This window comes from Bombyx mori, chromosome 12 (assembly GCF_030269925.1).
Source record: "Bombyx mori chromosome 12, ASM3026992v2".
In the NCBI taxonomy this organism is placed as follows: Eukaryota; Metazoa; Arthropoda; class Insecta; order Lepidoptera; family Bombycidae; genus Bombyx; species Bombyx mori.
The window spans coordinates 87,005-104,728 of NC_085118.1; the positions used below are offsets into that span (position 1 = coordinate 87,005).

Genomic DNA, 17,724 nt, shown 5'->3' on the forward strand with positions numbered 1-17,724 from the left:
GTAAAAAATACAAAAAATGTTTTTCTATATTTTGTTATGTATGGTTGTTTTTGTAATTTTTTGTAGTTTTCGAAAAAAAAATATAACGATTAATATTATTTTTTTATAACAAATTGTTAAGTTAATAAACAATGAAATTATTTATAAAAAAATGTATTTCTTTGTTAATCCGCTGAAAAGAGTCAATGATGATTTTTAAGAAAAAAATAATTTCTTAACTAATAATTTAAACAATTGAAATATGAAAAAAACGATTTTAAACAATTAAAACATTTATTTAAGAATATTTTTTTTTAAATCTTTATTTCACCTATACAATAAGACGGTAAAATATTTTTTTTTAAAAAATCCCAAAATAGTGTATTTGTTTATAAAAATTTCTTATCAAATAGCGTAAAATTTTTTTTTTAAATGTTAATTAATACCTATGGTAGATGCAAAAACAGCAATATTAAGATATTACGGAAAAAAACTATTTTTCATAACATTTTTTAGAAATTTAATTTTTTGTTAATTAAAAAAAATTATAATTATGAAAATAATAAAGATTAAAAAAATTTTTTTGCTTAACTTTATTAAGTACTTAAATGATAAGAGCTCCACGAAGGGAAAAATTTATAGATGAATTATTGTAACTTTTATACCGTAATTTATAAAAACAGAGATTGGAAAAAAGTTAGTTAATTAACAATGGTGTAAATTTTTGAAAAATCGATATAAAAAATTTTTTTCACCGAGGTTTTTTTCGTTCAAGTGTTTAGATTACACCATAATTTATTCAAATTTTTAAATTGTTATTTAATACTATAAAAAAATTATTTTAGGTGGTATACCGGCTTTTTAGACGGCGCGCCTATGCCGTAACGACCTCGCGGAGCGCTATTTTCAGCGTTAATTTTATAAATAATAGAGATAGAATTCCGGGAGTTGGGACTTTTTTATTGGAAATTTCCTCCTCTTTCAGGATCTTTTTTCAAAATTCCTTAAATATCATTATTTTAGAAATAATTAAGGAAAAAAATGTGTGCGTGTACTAGTGTACACACGTAAGAAGTGAAACTTGTTTATGGCCTTATTTTTCGAAAAATGATCTACATGCAACTTTCTAGAAATTGGTTAAATAAAGTTAAATTAGATAAAGTTTAAACAAAAGGATTTTATTATCATAGACATGAATACAAATAATACAATTATTTCACTTTACCTTTTTGCTACTAAGATTATTACAGCATTTTAATAATACATCTCTTTGATATCATAATACCCTGGTACTTTTCTTCCTATAAATTAATAATAATAGCACGGTCCACGTGGTGTTAAATGGGGTTCCTGAGGTTCGTGAAGTTTGACCCACCTTGAGACATGAGGTCGATTTCTCAAATCCGAAACCATGCTTCAGAACATACCGCCGTTAATTATTAATAAATCTCTTTGCTATCATAATACCCTGGTACTTTTCTTCCTATTATTTTACGTAATAACAGTAATAAATAGCACGGTCCACGTGATATTATTAAGTGGGCTCCCTGAGATTACCGTACAATGGGGTAAATAGGGACAAAATCGACCTTCAGATTGAATTTTAAAATAGTTCCAATTAAATAGTCACTGCTCAACCAAAGAAATAAGTTGAGTCTTGAACGTACCTAGGTGATAAAAACCGTAACATAATTTTAATTATTAATTTTAAAGAAATAATCGGTAAAATAATGGTCGTCCCAATTTACCCAGCGTCCGGGGTAAATTGACACGGTTAAGGGTTAAATTGGGATATTTGTAAGGGTTGTCAACTCGCAGTACTGCGATATATAGGTAGGTGCCATATAATTATTTATATGGACCGAAATGATGAATACAATCCATAATTTAAGCACAATACACAACATAGTGTAAATTAAGCTGGTTTCTATTCCGAAGCGATGTGACGTGAATGATAATCAACAATACAATGATCAAAAAAAGTATGTGCATGTTATATTTTAGAAAATTATTATTTAATTTCCTTAAAAATCACAACTCTGAAACAAAATGATAAAATAGAATAAAAAATAGAAAACAAAAGGACTGGAAATGCAATAATACAATTTTATTTAATCAACATTTTCAAAATAATCTTTGAGCAAGAGTAAGATATCAGGTGAATAAGATAAAAAAAACAGCTTTATCTGATTACTGCCAATAATAACAAAAATAAAAGAAATTCTTTCTAAGCTAAATAACTAAACTCAATTAATTCACTCACTCATAATTGGATATCTCGGATTTTTAATTAATGTTACATTTAAAATCTGAGGCCTGTTTTTATTTGTGTGTGCGTTTTGAATGTTAACAAAATCATGATTCGACGCGTGAATAGATTCTGAAATAACAAAAGTTTTGATTCGTTTGAGTTCTTTTAACTTTTAATTTTTTTTATTGCTATAAAGAACATACGACCGGGCAGATATTACAAGGTAAATGTCGCGAAAAAAAAGTAATTATATATATACTTTTCTTTTGCCTATAATACTTACATAAACTAACTGATAAACACATTAACCTTCTTTACATCACGCAATTAAGTGATAGTATAGGCTAAAAAATCTATTATAAGATATCAGTGACAACCCTAACAAGCCATCCCTATTTTGTCTTTTGGCGTTCCAATTTTGTGTTTTCTCGTCCCTAATTTTTTCAGTCTCGTTCCCAATTACCCTACATACGTCCCAATTTTCCCCAAAAAGAAAGGAAAAAATATACATTTTTTATTTTGTCGAAATATTGTATTTAAAATAAGAATATTGCAACTTACCGTTTGTTGTGGTATTTCCAGGTGTATTAAAAACTTATATAAACTGTGATCTTATTGAAAAAACAACGATAATATTACTTTTTTTAAAAGTTCTTTAAGCTGTTTTAAAACGCACTTTTCAACCACTATTTTCAATTTAATTTGACGAATTTTTGGGACCAACTTAACTCATATTTAGTACTTCTATAGTTAACTTGGTTTTTCTTCTATACATTGATAAATATTAACATAAACAAAATTAGGTAGATTCCGTGCTACAGGTACTTTGAGAATCTTCCGCAGGTTTGTCCCAATTTACCCCAGGATCCCAATTTACCCCATGTCATGGTATTGGAATTACAAAATGATTTCCGTAATCCACCTGGAGACATGAGGTCAATTTCTCAAATCGGAATCCATACTTCAGAACATACAGCCGTTAATTAATAAAGAAGGCTGTACGTCAGAGTAAAGTTATAATAATACATCTCTTTGATATCATAATACCCTGGTACTTTTCTTCCTATTATTTTACGTAATAACAATAATAGCACGGTCCACGTGATATTAAGTGGGTTACCTGGGATTATTGCAATTACAAAATGTATTCCGTGACCCACCTTGAGACATGAGGTCGGTTTCTCAAATGCGCATCCATACTTCAGAACATACAGCCGTTAATTAAAAGATGGCGCGTAACGGAAAAATGTGACGCGTAACCGAAAAATGTGACGGTAAATTTTTTTCCAACGCCGATAAGGAAGTTTCACTTCAAAAACCAAATTCCTTTTTTTTTAATCTTATTTTGTTTATAACAATCGCATTTTTTTATGTGCTAATAAGCCCTTAAAAAACATTTTTGTAGACATCATTCCGCATCCAATGAGCTATCGTACATATTTTTAGGAGCTTTATGTCTATTTAACACGTTTTTGAACTTGTTGACTAGACTACATCCTGTAATTCCAAACAGTCATTTAAGGACTTTATAACTTTACTAGGTGACCCGGCGAACTTTGTTCCGCCTTAGAGGCAGTAAATGAGCAGACTTGATTTTGTCAAGGTCAATTATTTATTTTGATAATTAATGTAAATTAAAAAAGCAAGTATTTTAATGATACTATATTGGCCATGTATTGTAGTTGTTATTATTCTATATCTATACTAATATTATAAAGAGGAAAGATTTGTTTGTTTGTTTGTTTCGAATAGGCTCCGAAACTACTGGACCGATTTGAAAAATTCTTTTTCCATTAGAAGCCGACATTGTCCCTGATGAACATAGACTACTTTTTTTTATTTTCTTTTTATTTATTTTTTATTTATTTTTTGTTTTCATGTGTGTTTTAATGTTTCCGAAGCGAAGCGAGGGCCGGTCGCTAGTATTATTATATTTTTATTTCTTGTTCTTCTTCAGTCCTTTCGCTCGCAAAGTTTCGAATCCTAGTAGCATTACGGTTTCGTCGGGAAAGATTTGATCGTGTTGGTCGCGGCGTGGCTTTCTTAATGATTACCTATCTCGGCACAATAAGCTTAATCGAAACTCGAAATAAACACATCAACCGATCAACTTCAAAATTCTACTATAATTAACCATAAACTAGGTACATTACGTTTAGTTGTCAGTTGCGTTTTGTTATTCCATATCTGTTGCGTTTTGTTATACCACATTTTATGTCACATCCCACAGAAACGTGATAAAAAGTATCCTATGTACTTCTCCTGATCCTAAGCTACCTCCCCACCAATTTTCAGCCAAATCAGTTCAGCTGTTCTTGAGTTATAAATAGTGTAACTAACACGACTTTTTTTTATACACTTTTTTGTCATCGGCTTACATAATGAATTTAGATTTTTTGAAAATATTTGAAACGTCATTGACATATATATTAAATAACATAGGACCGAGATGAGAGCCCTGAGGAACTCCCGAGGGAACAGGTGCAAATGAAGAACAAAAACCATTGAAAGTCACAGCCTGACTGCGCAGCAAATCACCGTGGATCCCAAGTCCATGCAATTTCTCAATCAAAATGTCAAAATTTATTCGATCGAACGCTTTGGAATAATCCGTGTACACCACATCAACCTGATGACCATCCTCCATGGAGTTCAATACATAATCCAAAAACTCACAGAGGTTTGTCTCAGTAGATCTATGGCTTATAAAACCATGTTGTTGCTCTATAATATGAGGCCTAATCAATGGAAATAAAAAATCATAAACTATACGTTCAAACATCTTAGGGATGGCACAAATTTTAGAAATTGGTCTGTAGTTAGCTATGTTATGTTTATCACCGCTCTTAAAGACTGGCACCACGAACGACCGCTTCCAAATAGGGGGCATAACACCAGTTGATAATGAGAGATTAAAAAGAAGATGCAAAGGGTAACACAGCTGAGCGTAACATTGTCGCAAAAAAACAGGCGGAATACCATCCGGACCATCACCCTTGGAAATATCAAGATTTTTCAAATATTGTTTGACTTTTCCCACCGAAATAAAAAATTAAGAAATATCTACACAGTTAAGATCGTAAGAGGCAGGGGTATAACTTAACGATGATGCTGACTGTGTATTGTTAGTTAAAAAGGCAGAACCAAAATGAACATTAAATAAATTACATATTTCAGAACCATCAAATGAGCACCTATCATTTAAGAACAATTCGTTAGGAAAATCCCCAGCACTCCTCTTGGATTTAACAAATCTCCAAAATTGCTTACTGCACTTCAAGATATCATCCTCACATTTTGTTATGTGTGCATTGTAACAGTAAATTTTTAAGGTTTTTTGTCTTTCACAAAGAACAGAAAAACTTGAATAGTCGGCCAATCGACCATAACATTTCCATTTCCCGTGAAATTTTCTTTTTTCTTTAATCAACTTGATTAAAGCAGAGGAGTACCAGTAAGGGAAATTGGAGTTACCTCTTACGACCTTCACAGGCACATTATCAGAAATAAGTTTGTCAAAGATTTCATGAAACTTGCCCACGGCCATGTCGACATCTAAATTCATAAAAGAGAAGAGAACTATTGCTTAGGGGGGTGAACGAGCTCGTTGCCCGCCTGGCCTGAAGTGGTCACCGATGTCCGCACATGTCATAACGTGGGGCCGAAGTATTCTAGTCGCAGTAAGGTATGAGTCCTAATGAATACCCAACGAGACAATATCTTGAAAAGGTAGGTGCACAACTTGCCTCTCGCAACCCGCCCTGACAGCAGGTACCTACTGTTACGATGAGGAAAAAAAACCATTTTCTCATATCGAATAAAAGGATTTAGAATATCCAGAGACGTCGAGCTTCCGCTCTCATTTCAAGAAGATCGTCTCCTGAGTGGTCCCGGGGGCTGGTTACCTGAGCCGGCTTCTGTCGCACTCCGTGGCGACCAGCCCCTAGGTGGGGCTGCTGCCGTCCAAGAAACTTGACTCAACTTCTCTAAAATCCTTATTGATTCGAGGACACAACGTCACTGAATACTTTGACAGCAATAGCACGATCTAAGTCGCAGCGACGCGACGTTGGCCACGCGTGTCTGAAGCCCGCTTCAACAGTCAGCCACCGCACCATCATCTTGTATGGTGTTGCGTCCTGACTCATAAGAATGTCGCTGCAATGGTCAAGGCGGTTTGAAAGGCTGGCTACTCTGACTCTGCCCTGGGAGCTAGAGGTGGGGACAGTTGTTATTTAAATTATATAAAAAGAAGAAGAAAAAAAATCGATTTTAAATTTCTTATCTTGGTTTTAGCTTCACAATACACAGCGATCGATCGTGTATATAATACACACGCATCTAACAGTAAACAGTCCCCACGGCCCAATGCCGGGGCAGAAGGGTGAAGGGGCCGGTGGCGAGGCCTAGGGGCGCGGGGGTGTGCGAGTTACTTACAGAATAGACATTCAACCTTTATTAGTGTGATTGAAGTGTCCTTCATGGACTCATCATAATAATATCATTAACGTTAGTTGCTACAATATTACATACTCAAACTCAATATCTATACTTTTATACATAATAATATTATAAAGCTGAAGAGTTTGTTTGTTTGAACGCGCTAATCTCAGGAACGACTGGTCCAATCTGAAAAATTATTTCAGTATTATAATATAGTCCATTTATTGAGGAAGGCTATAGGCTATATAACATCAGGGTAAGACCAATACAAGTGGAGCACCAATAAAGAAAGTTTCAAAATAGGGATTTAAATAGCTCCTTAAAATTCTATAATTCTAAAATATCTTCACTTTTTACGTAAATGAAATAGGGGGTAAAATTTAGCGCTATGCCAAAGTAACTATTCCACACGGTCGGAGTCGCGGGCAAAAGCTAGTTATTGTATAGGTAATGAAAGTTCACTTGTAATATTTAGTAATGATGTTTGTATAATTTATAGCTTTAATAACGGACCGTAAAGAGATCAGTGTTGCTGCCGATGTGGCGGCGAACAGTCTCTCTCTCTCTCTCTCTCTCTTTCTTTCTCTCTCTTGTTCGTAGCTCCTAACGATGACTCGATTTGAATTTTCTCAAAGAACTAAAACTAAATCAGTTTCAAAAACATTAAACATTTTATTTAACTGTATTTATGTTTTGACCTGTATGGACTTTGGCTTCAGTCTGGGAGTGTACAAGAGGATGAAGGTGTTGGAAAACATAAGCCTTGTACTAAGGGTCATGGTTGCCATCATGTGCGCCGCGATGGTGATGAAGCAAGACATCCTGGACTCGGCCTGGGCCGATATAACGCTCACCGAGAGCCTGCTAGTCATTGTGAGCTTCAAACTGTCCAAGCCCAAGCTCAGCTACCGAGAATTGCTAGAGAACTTGTCAATCGTGGACGAAACCCAAGGCGCTCCTCCAGCAGGCTATAAGGTTGAAAGAAAGCTGATCACGTACATAGCGGGTGTGACCGCGCTGAGACTCACCGTGCTCTGTTTGTATTGCGTCGCACACACCGAACAATATTCTATCGACAACTTCATTGAGTTCCTGTACAATGTTCCCTGCTACTGTCTCGACCTTTACTTGATCGTGCACTTCATCATCTTCCACTCAATTTACTGTCGACTCAGAACCCTGAGGAAGGCGTTGAGTAACAACTTCGACGTGTACCGAGCTCATTTAATTTACAAGACCCTGATAGATTGCACAGAGGAGATCAAAAAATGCTTGGACATCCCGGTGAGTCGATCTGATCGACACAGGCACAGTCTTCATAAGCCGATGGGAACTTTCTTAAAGAGTTATCGAACACCCCGCGTTATGTTTCAGCTTGTGGTGATCCTAATCGCGACGATCCTTGTCGTGATGGTCAACGTTTTGGTGACTCTGAGGATGCTGTTCAAAGGAGAGGTAACTCAGCGTGGCTCTGTGCACGTCCAAGTAGTGCTCCCGGAGAACTTACCTCTGAGTTATTTTAATATTGTTCATTGTATTTCCTTGCAGAGTATAATATCTGCATTCTTGCTGCGCTACATCGAGGTGATCCTGTCTCTGGCGCTTCTGTTTGTGCCGGTGCTGGTGGCGGACATGATGGCACTCGAGGCCCACAAAATACATATCTTTCTTCACGGCAGAATGCAAACAGCTAACGATTTGGGTAATTAGCTAAGTACATTTTATGTACTTCTTTATCACTGTACTTCAGCTAGATTTTAGGTGAATTTTGTAATTGTGATAGGAAACAGTGTTCAGCAGAAGTTCGTTGTTCGGGGGTTGTTAATTAGAGTTTTCATTATTCGCGGATGCAAACAGTAAAGTCCGCGTTCGCTATGATAATGTTGATTCTGTAGCGAGTGCCCACTCCAATCTCCTTCATTATTGAATTAAAGGTAGTGTTTTCACATTCACTCACTCAAAACTAAAATAAGAAATGTTCCACTGTTTCCACCTCGGTGAGTCGTTTGCATCCGTATAAAGCTTTATTTAAATTAATGAGTGACCTGTACTATTCGTCAAAAATCTCGAAGACAAAATAAGGGATTGAGTAGCTTCCACACATTTTTTTCTTCAATCTCATTTAATTCTTGCAGGCACCAACTTCTTGTGAATAATTTACTGTGGATAATGTACATAAATGTAGTAGTACAAGTACATATATGTATATATTATATGGAACTTTTTAGTAAAAGTCATTTAATTCTCATTAAATTCTTCATTTAATTCTTGCAGGCACCAACTTCTTGTGAATAATTTACTGTGGATAATGTACATAAATGTAGTAGTACAAGTACATATATGTATGTATTATATGGAACTTTTTAGTAAAAGTCGATTGTTTTTTTGTCTTGGACATTGATCAATACTCATATAAAAAAAAACATATTGAGGAATTCTATATAAGTCCCATAGTTCTCAAGATTATCAATTAGAAATAGGTTTGGGTATATTATTGAAATGCTTTCCATGGCACTAGAGGAATCGATGAAAATCGTCTAAAATCTATAGCTTCATACTATAAATTTGTTTATCTTCCATATCCGTCACGACACGGAAAAAGCAAAGTAGCGGTAGAAACTCGCCAATACACCTGCTGAACAAAAAAAATCTGGATTAATTGATAACCTTTTGGAAGTCGGTTAAAAAATAGGGCTATTTCTGACTACAATACGAGCGAAACTCTGGGTAAAACTATAATTAACTCTCCATAAGCCTCGTTTGAAGAAGGACATGTCATAGCGCTCGGGAAACACCGTGGAGGGGAGCTCATTCCATAGCCGGATGGTGCGTGGCAAAAAAGATCTCTGGAAGCGCACTGTGGATGACCGCAGTGGCTCCAGGTAGAATGGATGAACTCTACTCCGGTGGCGAGCGGTGCGGTGGTAAAAACGAGATGCCGGTATCATCTCGAATAATTCCTCAGAGCACTCCCCATGGAACATACGGTACAAAATACAATAATAATTCAGTAATTTCAGCGTAACCTTAACTAGTTGGTGAGCTCACGGGGCTCAAACCTGACGTCGTTGCTAACATTAACCCTAGCTAGAGCGGTGCTTCGCAGAATCTACCACCGGATCGGAAACGTGACCCACTGAGAAGATCCTGCGAGAAGCTCAGTGGGCAGGATGCTTAGGAGCACCCCGCTCTTTTATCGAGAGCCCACGATTCATGTCTCCTACTGTAACAAGTGTTGTTTTTTATGACTGGTTCCATAATTATTTTGTTCCTGAAGCTGAAACTCACTTGAAAAAAACCTTTAAACTTAGACTTTAAGACTTTTCTAGTTTAGGACAATGCTCCTAGTCACTCTCGTGTGCTCGGATCTGTGTATGTATCCCCCAACACGACAGCTTTACTCCAACCCATGGACCAAGGAACGATACAAGCCTTTAAGCTTGATTACACTAGATGAACATTCAAAACGATACACCTTGGAATGCTATCCTGATATGAATATTACACGATGCTCGAAAAAACAAATCAAAATGCATTGTTAATATCAGGAAATTGTTAGATGAACTGAAGCCAGACGCCTTTAAGTCACACTGGAAAAAAATCTGGCGTGTTTTGATAGTCGGAAATGATGGACAATTCGCGCGAAATCAAACTTCAACTGACAACATTGTTCAAGCTGCAAATCAATGGAATATGACCAGATGGATTCGAGCAGATAGAACTAGTGACATCCGGGAGGTTGCTGGTTCACAGGATCACTTAACTGAAACTGACCTGGAGGAAATGCTGACTACACGTTCCTGTGTCACGGCTTACGTAAGGAAAATGAACCTTGCGACCTCTTCATGAAAATTGATCCATCTATGGAAAAGGTCTTATTTTTAAAAGGCAGATTATTATTGCTACAACTCAATATCAATCTAAATTTAAATACATACCTACCTTTCTGTATTCGTATTTGTGTATTTCCGGAGCATACCTTTAACTGTAGTGGATATTCGACGCGGGATCGGAACATGTCTGGTATGTGGCAGCGGCTGAGGAGCGGCGGGAGGTGCGGCAGTTCGCGCACTACGTGGGGACGCGGCCGTTCCGTCTCCGCGCCTGCCACGTCCTCGCGCTGGACTCCTCGCTGCCGATCACCGTCGTCAGCGTCTGCGTCACCTACCTCATAGTTATCGTGCAATTCACTCACCTCTACTGACTTGTAATCAAGAACTGTTCAAACATCATAATTATAACATGATACAATTTTCTTGGCAAGTTACGGTTTTTTTGAAATAATCTAAAGATCGCTACATATGTATAAATACAATAAGCTCGCGTTGTAGTTGTTAAGCTCTACGACAGGCGCGTAGTTTCTCCGGTTTTACCGAGAGTGTGTCCACTCACACAAATGAACTATGCACCTACTTGTAAGGTTTGATCACACGCTTATTATTTTCACTTTATAATCTCTGACATGTCGAATGCTTTAAGGTTTTGTTAGCCACTGACAACGAAGATCATATTCGTTTAAATTTTTATATTCTGTCGGCAATTACCGCAGTTTTGTTAATTTTGTTTATTTATGAGAGCTACTGCCATTTAGCTTTCTTTCTACACCGATAGAATTGACAGTATCTTGAGTTTTTTAGGGATTATTTGGATTTTAATCAAATCCTATAAACAGTTTAGTTAGTGGTTAGTACCACTAGACTAGAGCGCGTTCACAAACTGCAGACTTGTGCAGACCCCATGTGCTCCTTGGCTCTAACCCAAATGTATCTCTTAGTGTGTCCTGTGTGTGAGAGCCTACAGCCACAGCACAGCTCGTAGCCGCACGCCTCAATATTGTTACGCTGGTAAGAGTAACGCCATCTATCGCCGAATAGTCGAACGAATATCGATCTTGTAGCGCCTAGAACACTCGAGAAGTACAACGACATCTATTGACAGATAGCGGAAACACACAATATTTGACTTGTGTGGAATATTCTCGATAATTCTAGAGATGTGGTATCGGCTATAAAAGCGCTGCAGGGATGGCACGCAGTCAGTCCGTAATCGGAACTACTCGAAGCGAAACAGCGAACGGATCACCTGAAGCGAAGCGAAACAAGCGAATTGAGAGTTTTAAAGTGTTTGTTGAGTGTTTTAAGTGTTGAATACAGTTTTAAGTGGTACTTTGGTGAAATTTCATTTATCCCGAGCCCCAGCGCGTAAGAATATGTTGACAGTTTAATGTGGACTTGCCCCTTGGCGTATGACATGATCAGTTAAAAGCCTGTATAAAAGCCAAAGGTGGCAAATTCGAATAGAATATTTTATTAGTTTTTGCAGAGGCTTTCATAAATATTTTTACGCGCTGGGGTTCGGAATAAATAAAATGTTCCAACAAAGTACAACTAAAAACTATATTCAACACTTAAAACACTCAACAAACACTTTAAAACTCTCAATACGCTTCTTCTGATTCGCTTCAGGTGATCCGTTCGCTGTTTCGCTTTGAGTAGTTTCGATTACTGACTGACTGCGTGCCATCCCTACAACGGTTTTATAGTCGATACATCATCCCTAGAATTATCGAGAATATTCCATACATCTCTAGAAGTAGTTTCCGCTATCAATAGATGGCGTTGTACTTCTCGAGCGTTCTAGGTGCTTCTAGGTCCTTCGATATTCGTTCGACTAGTCGACGATAGATAGCGTTACTCTTACTGACGTAACAATATGTAGGCATAAATTTTAATAATATTACATTATTTCATTTAAAAAAAACGCATTTTCATTTGTAACAGAACTTATGGCTGGACTAGGGACATCATCTTGATTTCTTATTATTTTAACACAAAGTATCATAATGTGATGATATGTGGCCAGTTTTTTTTTTTCCACGATTCATATTACGGCAGCCTACGTGAAACAGTCAAGGGTCGGTTGGTAGACCAACAGCTTGTTCGTTATTATTGTACTTGAACTCTTTACTCCGGAACTATTTACTTGGGAACATTATTTTGTCTCCGAATGGATTATCTAATAGAGTACTATGTGCAGTTTTCGACTTAAAATACCCTTTGTAGGACACACCTGTATACATAAATACACACTTTTATATCTTATTCCCACGGAAAACTACACTAACACGCTACCTTGCCCCGCGAGCGAAGCCGCGGTTAACAGCTAGTATTTTACACAGGAAAAAATGAATGTACGAAACATTATTAACAAATTTTACATTTACTATGTACTAACCCTAAAGTACGCGTCGCAATAAGTCAATATTATGTTTAATGCAAGTAAACATGAAGATGTCGATCTATAATTTGTCAGTGTCACATCAAGGCAAACGGTAGTCGTGTGCTAGTCAATCGATGTAACACTAATTAAAGTATTCAACTCACACGGTAGTTACTCATCGAGTATGGCTCAGTTCCAAATACCAAGTATGGCAGGCAGCGGACTGAATGTGGCCCCGTTCTCACGAGGGAGACGGCACGAAGGCCCGAAACACTCGAACTTCACCAAGAAGTACTTTTTGTTAGTTCACTTGGTGACTTGTCTGGACTTCGGCTTTCATCGGGATAATGATACAAAGACTTATAAATGGTTCCACGCCGCAAACATCGGGGTGCGTCTGGTGCTCTCGGCGTACGTCTGCAGCGTGTCCTTGAGTCAGGACCTCAGCTTCGCGAGTGCCGCCTGGACGATCCTCAACAACAGCAAACATTTACTAGTGGTTGCGATTTTCACTATTTTCAAACCGAAATCATCATGCGCGGAAATATTGAAGGATCTTCTGATGATCGACGAGGCTCTGAAGATTCACCGAGGCTGCGACGTCAAGGGACAGATCACGGTCTGCATCGTGTTGGTGACGGCCGCCCGCCTCCTCATCGCTGCTGCGTCCAGCCTCTCGCTCCACGAGGCGTTCTCAGCATCAGTCGGCGCCGCCGAAGTTCTTTATAGCTTTCAGAGCTACTGCCTAGATTTTTACATTTTAGCTAATTTTTTTATATTCTATTCAGTTTATTGTCGCCTCAAAAACTTGCGGAGGGTTCTCCAGAATAACTTTAACATATATCGAGGCAACATGATCTACAAGGTGCTGGTCGAACACATGGACGACATCAAGAAATTTTTAGATATTCCGGTTTGTACTCGTATGGGAACAAAACCACGTGTGTGTCGCAGGACACTACATGCTCCTTGTACTATGAAATAAGCACACAATATGAATTGTAGAGTATTAATGTTGCGACTGGTTTTATTTCAGTTCGTCACGAGTCTCCTGGTGACCGTGATAATGGCCATGATCAACGTGCTGAAAACTCTGCAGCTGATTCATGACGGAGAAGTATGTATCTTTGGTAAAGTTCGCCAATACAACCAATCTAGTGTTGACGCCTAGCAGCGGGCGGCCCACTTTATGCTGAGCGGGTACTGTCGCTCTTGGCCACCGCCAGCTGAGGGTACACCTAGATAGCCATTGAAATTAATTCAAAGATAGACAAGTCGTAGCACTCATGGTGTACGATTACGGGGAGTTCTTTCTAAAGCTTGAAAATATGAGGGGGAATTACTTCTGGAAAAGCACTTTGCAAGTCTTTGGTCTAGCGTCAAGTACTCAACTAATAACACCCAAACCGGACCATTCTCGATACATAAATTCCAAGAATCCCCGGAGCTGGTTGCTTAAGAGCGTCTTGAAAGTGGGGCTTCACGATGAGGTTTTTCCTTGAAGTCGTCGTCTTCGGGTCAAATTGAGCTCGGCTCACTTAATTTATTTTCGTGCATAGCTACAGATAGTTCTACATTTGAAGACATTAGTTTTCCTTAACCTTACTCCGAGGAACACTCGGCTGAGAGCAAACAGCTTCCCCCGAAAGCCCGAAATGCATGTTCGGTCGTGAGCGGAACATGCTCGTGAATGGAAGTTGAGATGGGAAGCGTGGATCCTCTATACGACCTTTCATCAGATGACTAATGGCCATTGCCTTTTTTCTCGTCACTACATAATCCCGGTGTACGAAGCCCACGTGTCCTGGTGAAACTGGAAAATCTTATGGATCACCAGTAATCCATCCGTCATAAAAAAAAGTATGAAGAATATAAACTTCAACTGATGATGATTGGCTCAATTGAAGCAGACGACCTGCTTGCTCTGCGTGACACGAGACAGAACGGACCATCCTAAATAAACGGTGAAATTTTGGTAATAGAGAGGAACTAGGCGAACGAAAAGTATTTAATGTGTTTGAAAGAAATAGATCTTTCTTTATCACTGAAGTTGTCGTGTTGCAATACTGGCCATTTCAAACGTAGTTTATGTATGGCTGCCAATATATTCTAAATTCAAATAAATCTGATCTTAAAAGTATAGAAGTGCATTTTGAAGTTTAGCCATTTGTTTAGTGATTAGTGTTACATTTGTATCATTTTCATCAGTATGGACACGATACAAATACAATTGACTGCAATGGTGACAATGCCGCACAAACGGGTCACACTCACAATAATGACGTGTACGGACTCACTCCTCACTACAAACGAACGCATAACTAGTTATTGGTTTGAAAGCTTCCGACATAAAGAATTTAAGCTAAAGATGACCCCGAGGATCAGGGCGCTTAGTCGACTGCTAAGTGAGCAGCAGCTCTCAACTTTAGCATCAAAACAATATTGATACACTTGCGTCAAGAAGATAAAGTACAACTTGGTAAGTGTGCACGGCACGAACTAAACGATCGCCAGTTGGTTAGAGCCTCGCTCAGCACCTAGGCAATGCTCCAAACGAAAACTTACCCTTAGAAAGTCATGAGCACTGTTTCGACGTCTAGTGCCAGTACAATTCATTACAACTTCTTACCAAATGGTACCAGCATTACTGCGGATGGGTACTGTGAGGAACTGGACACAAAAATGGGGAAGCCCATGAGTTTCCGACCAGCCTTACACGACAACGCTCATATGGCACAGCAGACGGCCTCTAAGCTACAAGAGCTACTAAATTGGCGTTAAGACTTTGTTCACGAAAATAATTAAGGCAGATTCTGCAAAATGTTGTGACTTAATTCACAGAGGGTCGGCATGTAACCGCTTTTTTCTGTCTTCCCAGTCAGGCTACGGACGCTGTCAAGTCGTTTTTAAATAAACTTTATTGTTGTGTGTTTCCAGAACGACGTGTTGACGATTGTTTTGCGTTATCTAGAAATGTTTCTGTCGTTTTCATTGATATTTGCCCCCGTCATCTTATCCGATCTGATGTCAATTGAAGCTGACAACATTAATGTGGTTCTACACAACTACATCTACGAAACTGACGCGGCAGGTGAGCTGCCCTCAAACTCATCTTGAGAGGTGAAGGCTATTTGGTTTAAGCGACACAGGAGATCCATTTAAAGTTTAAAACTTGGAAAAAATAACGTAACAAAAAACTTCTGCCGTTTCAGTGGAGAAAATTTACTGAAGTTCAATTAAAAATGTTGAACTGTTGATGCTAAAAGGAAATAAAACGCACTTTTAATTACAAAGATAAATGTCGCGTATAAAGAAATATGTCGCTTAAGCCAAATAACCTTTCACCCCTCGATATAGTATTATCCATATTTAGCTGTGTGAGGTATATCTAGTCACGTCTGTGCATGAGTCTGAACACATCGCGTTCGCACTTATTTGCTTCGTTCGCCCAGCCCAGTACAGGTGCTGACGGGAAGGGTGCAAGCTGGGCCGTGTCGCGGGTTCATTGTGTCTTGTGAGGGCAGACGTCAGGCTGATCCCTGTGAGCTCGCCCTCTAGTCAACGTGAAGCCAGAATAGCGACTCGAGGCTAGCCGTCTGGCTGGTGGGCGAAAAAAGAACGCTTTTTATAGTCAACTGCGGGCAAACGAGCACCGTTATTGTAATGCTAAATCACATTTGCACTGCCCGCGCATGTCCGCAATAGCCACGGTGCAGCGATGGCGCTACTCACTGCTAGGTGGTCGCTCCCTCTAAAACACGTTGGAATGTGGAAACACACGTAATGTGAATCAGGAAACACTGAGAAATGAAGTTCATACGAGAGAAAAATAGAAAAAAGTTCGAGGCCCTGAAACCATCACCGACCAATTGTGACCGATTTTAAATATTGAGTGCAGCCAGCTCCACTCACGACCGCACATTCTCAGCTCACAATACACTCGATCCTGTGATTCACATGACTTATAGTCTTCTCTAACTATGTGAAGAGCATCTAGCAGTTTAAGATTATCTGTGTCTTAGGGATATATACATACTTGTGAAATACGCTGGTCATGGTGGATCGATTTTGGACAAACTAATATCTATTCTCGAACACCAAGGTTGTATAGGATCTCTTCAAATTATTTCCCCGGCACACATAAAACAGATATAGCCGTGGCAGTACATCCCTCGGCCCGTCCCTCTCCAGTAAGCGCTACAGAGGAGCGCACCGCGGCTGCTGCTGCTGCTTCAGTAAGTCTTGCTATATTCTCGTCGAGGCTAACAAGTTTCAATTTGTGTTGGCGTGCTAGAGGAGCGGGAGCGGAGACATTTGTCGCAGTTTGCGTGGTACGTCTCGGCGCGGCCGTTCCGACTCCGCGCGTGTCGGGTGCTCTCGCTGGACTGCACGCTCCCCGTGACCGTGCTCAGCATCTGCGTCACCTACCTCATCGTGGTCGTGCAGTTCACGCATCTCTACTGATCTCTCTCTCTCTACTGTGATGTGGCCCTCTACCGCACCTAACCTACTTCTATTCACTAGCTAGCTACGCCCGCGGCTTGGCTCGAAACAAAGTGCAATTTAATATATAAACATGAATGCCACGAACGGGGCGGAGCTCTCTGTTGTTATTGTTGTACACCTGAAATTTAATAAATGGAATTCATTGCAAAAGTGAGTCTTATTATTGTATTTGAAAATCAATGAAAATAAAGAATAGAATGTATAATAACATCTTGACCCTAATACTTTTATTTTTAGATTTTACTTAGATTATAGTTTCAGTGGTAATACAATAGTACATTGTGCACCAAGGGAGAAAAGTAGGACATTTCCTCCTGTGTGTAAAA

The 17,724-nt window shown here is 38.6% G+C and overlaps 1 protein-coding gene across 2 annotated transcripts in view; it reads left to right on the plus strand.

Moving 5' to 3' along the window:
* Positions 1-17,548, plus strand: part of LOC105841868 (uncharacterized) — a 19,026-nt gene extending 1,478 nt beyond the window's left edge. The window contains exons 2-6 of one of the 2 annotated variants that reach the window (XM_062671329.1): positions 7,393-7,957; positions 8,048-8,128; positions 8,222-8,375; positions 13,929-14,009; positions 17,187-17,548. In XM_062671329.1, coding sequence (XP_062527313.1) covers positions 7,412-7,957; positions 8,048-8,128; positions 8,222-8,375; positions 13,929-14,002 — 855 coding nt within the window. In that variant the 5' untranslated portion in view covers positions 7,393-7,411 and the 3' untranslated portion in view covers positions 14,003-14,009; positions 17,187-17,548. Of the gene's footprint in view, positions 1-7,392; positions 7,958-8,047; positions 8,129-8,221; positions 8,376-13,928 lie in introns of both variants that reach the window. The other variant, XM_062671328.1, reaches the window with a different exon arrangement.
* Positions 17,549-17,724: the final 176 nt, after the last annotated feature.